Here is a 3,949-nt window from a genome sequence, read left to right as displayed (position 1 = left end):
TTTATTAAAACTAAATATAACTTAAAACTATAAAATAAATAAAACTAAAATTAATTAATATAAAACTAAACCCTAATTAGGGTTGATTAATAATAATTATTAATATTAAAACCCTAATTTCGTCGGATCCTATGTTTCTGACCTGTCTTTTCTCATCATGCGATCGCATGAAATCTTAGTTATACAACCATGCGATCGCATGGGACTCGGATCCAGTTCAGTTGTTGGGCTGCTACAGTGTAGCTGCCCGATTACTTTTACTATTTTTTTCTATTTTTCTGTTTTTAGTATAAATAAATATTTATATAAAATAATAAAATACTTATATTAAAAACTAAAATAGAAATAAAAACACTTTTTAACTTTATATATTTTAAACAAACTCTTAAAAATATATATATTTTGTTTTTCTTTTTCTTTTTAAATTTTTGTATTTTCAATTTTTAAAACGTATATTTTTATAAAAAGAACTAAAAATCTTTTTTTTATATATATAGCGTTGCACTTTCGGCGTTTAAGCAGTCCCCGGCAGTGGCGCCAAAAATACTTGATGTGCGTAGAGGTGTATACAAAATAGTTATATTTTACTAGGAAAATACTATTTAATACAATACAATTGTACACAAGTTATTTATTTATTTATAGAGTGGATATACCTAAACCTTGCTACAACACTTATATGCAGTGTACCTAATCGTACAGTAGTGTAGTTTTTAGTAAGTCCGGTTCGTCCACAGGGAACTCGCCAAGTTTAACGCTATATTTTTAACTTATAATTGTAAAAATACAAAAATATATATAAGTAGTATTATTATTATTAAAGGGGGTTTTTACCGTTTAATGACCGGTTTGTCGATTTTAAAACTTTAGTCGTAGTTAAAACCTAATGTAAAATATTAAAAATAAATATAACTTAATTTAAAGCGTAAAGTAAAAGATAATAATGAAATTACGATAAATAAAAGTGCGTAAAGTAAATGACAAGAGATACTATTCGTGATCATTTTGTTCATTGTATAGGTAATGGTGCTTCTATATCCGCGTGGCACGATGCATGGAGTGATTATGGTCCGTTATCTATAATTATTTCTAACAGGGATATATTGCACGCTGGCTTCACTAGAGAAGCGAAACTATGTGATATTGTGTCACAAAATGGTTGGAGGTGGCCAAGTACATGGCTTGGAAAATATCCAGGTTTGAGTAACATTGTGCCGCCTACCTTATCAAATGCTTCTTACTGTATTCGTTGGCGTGATTATTCGGGTAACCTTTGTCATTTTTTGGTTGGGATTGTTTGGAATGCGATTCGTACTAGAGCAGATGTTATCGATTGGTACCTTATTGTTTGGTTCCCGCAATGTATTCCGAGGCATTCGTTCTTGGTATGGTTGCTTTTTGGTGAGAATCTTAAGACTCAAGATAAGCTAAAAAAATGGGAAGTTGGGCCAAATGTTGTTCTTTTATGTCCTTTATGCAGATCAGAACCTGACACCCATATGCACTTGTTCTTTCGTTGCACATTTGCGTCTAGAATATGGAAGTGTGTTAAGAATAATGTACAGTTCTCAATTGTTGGTGATGATTGGACCGACTTTGTTGCTGCGATCAGCAGCTTTGCTTCACGATGAACTGTTCGTAGTATCGTTGTAAAATTGTTGTTTGGCGCTTCTGTTTACATGGTATGGCAAGAACGCAACAACAGGCTGTTTAAAAGGGATTCAAGATCGTGTGAGAAGATTGTTTCTGCTATTTTTTCTATGGTTCGTCTCAAGATTATGGCTCTCAAATGGAAGAATTCGAGTCAAGTTAGATTGATGAAAGATGCGTGGAAGGTCCCTTAAGTAGGGTGTCTTGTGGCTTGTTCGAGCATGCGTTCTCTTGTGTTTGGTTTTGGCCATTTGGCCTGGTTGGTTGCTTTGAGTTTTTCTCTAAGCATTTTTGTGCCTACTGTGTAATCTTTGATGCTATTTAATACATTCACTGGGTAGAATTACCCTTTACCCAAAAATAAATAAATAAAGTTGCGATAATTAAAAAGTACGATAATTAAAATGACAATAAATTAAAGTGCGATAATTAAAAGTGCAATTAAATATGAAATAAAGGTAATTAAATATGAAATAAAGGAATTATTCTTATTTAAACTTCCGTAATCATGATGTTTGACATGTTGATTTTAGTTTATTACCATGGATTAATTGTCCTTTGTCCTGGATTATTCGATATGTCCATACGGATTTGTCCATAATAGTCCATCAGTCATAATCATAAAGTGCGGAAGTCTTCGTCAAATTATTCTTATTCTCGAAGTCAAATATTCTAACTAATTGGGGATTCGAACTGTAACAAGGTCTTAATACTTTGTTTAATGAATACACCAGGTTATCGACTGCGTATAGTCCAAGGTTTTACTACTTTGTTAACAATCCACCCCTTGAATGTAATCCACCCCTGTTTCAACTAGTCCATTAACTATTAATCCAGTTTCGTGTCCGGTAAAATAAACAATTATTGGTATTTATAGATATCCCGCCCACCGTACCCGATTAAGCGTATGTGGTTATTTATAGATACGTCAAATTATAACCTTTATATTAAATTAACGAGGTATCCTTAAGTTAATATAAAACCCATTAATAGCCCATAGTCTAATTTCTACAAGTGTCGTTCTTTTATCCAAACCCCAATTATGATCCAAAGCCCAATTACCCAATTTTAATATTTAGCTCAGCATCACGATTACTTCGGCTTAAATAAGCATAATAATAACTTAGCTACGGGGAAATTAGTTTAAAAAGGTTGAACATAACTTACAATGATTAATAATAGCGTAGCGTTACACGGACAGAATTTCGACTTACACCATTACAACATTCGCTAACATACCCTTATTATTATTAAAATTAAAATTAAAATTAAAGTTATAATATATATATATATATATATATTACGCGTGAGATAGGGAGATAGATGGATGACAAAAACTGGCCAAAACACGCGAAATTTATAGAAGTGTGACCTGCTACAGGAGCCATGCGATCGCATGGAAATTACTCTTCCAGGCCATGCGATCGCATGGCCAGCTAGGAGAGTTCACATGTGCTTGTTTTCTTCTTGCCGACGGTTTTAAATAAATATATATAATATATAAATAATTTTAAGAATTATTTACATATTATATTATATTTATGTGCATAGTTGACTTGTAATTTTTAGTCCGTTGCGTCGAGCGTTGAGAGTTGACTCTGGTCCCGGTTCCGGATTTTCGAACGTCCTTGCGTACAATTTAATATCTTGTATTTTGCGTTTTGCGTCTTGTACTCTTGTAATTTTGAGACGTTTCTCATTAATAATTGGAATCACTTTGATTGTACTTTGTACTTTTTAGCTTTTTGGTCGTTTGCGTCTTTAAATAGTCGAATCTGTCTTTTGTCTTCACCTTTTATTATTTAAATGAATTTCACTTGTAAATAGAACAATTGCAACTAAAAGCTTGTATTTCTTGAGGGATAATGCTATGAAATATATGTTCGTTTTTAGCATTATCAACGGTGTCCCATATTTTTGGATGGCTTCCCAAACACCTGAGAAAACAGGATCTTACAATCATCATTACCACCTTCCGTAGGCCGTTCAGGACTTTTTAACTGCTCCCCAAATTCAGTATCTTTAATTTTGTCCGCCTCAAGTTCTGCAGCAGTTTTTAGCCGGTCGGTAACAGTAAGGGAATCCAAATTGGCCTTCTTAAACACTTTAAAGACCTGCTTGTCTTCTTCTGCAGAAGATGAACACATTGAATACAAAGCATATAAGAATACATTTTACAATGACATAATACAAGTATAGCATATTTATAAAATGCCTACCACAGCCTTTCTAGTGTAGCACTGGTGCAAATCCAGCACGCCAGCTGTCACTCATCCCACAATGGACTAAAATGGCTTCG

The 3,949-nt window shown here is 33.1% G+C and overlaps 1 protein-coding gene across 1 annotated transcript; it reads left to right on the top strand.

The window, feature by feature from the left end:
* The first annotated feature begins 977 nt into the window (after nt 1-977).
* On the top strand, nt 978-1,631 carry LOC139875529 (uncharacterized). Its single transcript, XM_071862864.1, has one exon. The coding sequence runs from the start codon at nt 978-980 to the stop codon at nt 1,629-1,631; it is 654 nt and encodes a 217-aa protein (XP_071718965.1).
* Nucleotides 1,632-3,949: the final 2,318 nt, after the last annotated feature.

Source organism: Rutidosis leptorrhynchoides, chromosome 11 (genome assembly GCF_046630445.1).
Source record: "Rutidosis leptorrhynchoides isolate AG116_Rl617_1_P2 chromosome 11, CSIRO_AGI_Rlap_v1, whole genome shotgun sequence".
NCBI lineage: Eukaryota > Viridiplantae > Streptophyta > Magnoliopsida > Asterales > Asteraceae > Rutidosis > Rutidosis leptorrhynchoides.
The sequence above is the reverse complement of the archived record's forward strand: the minus strand, read 5'-3'. Positions and strand labels throughout refer to the sequence as shown.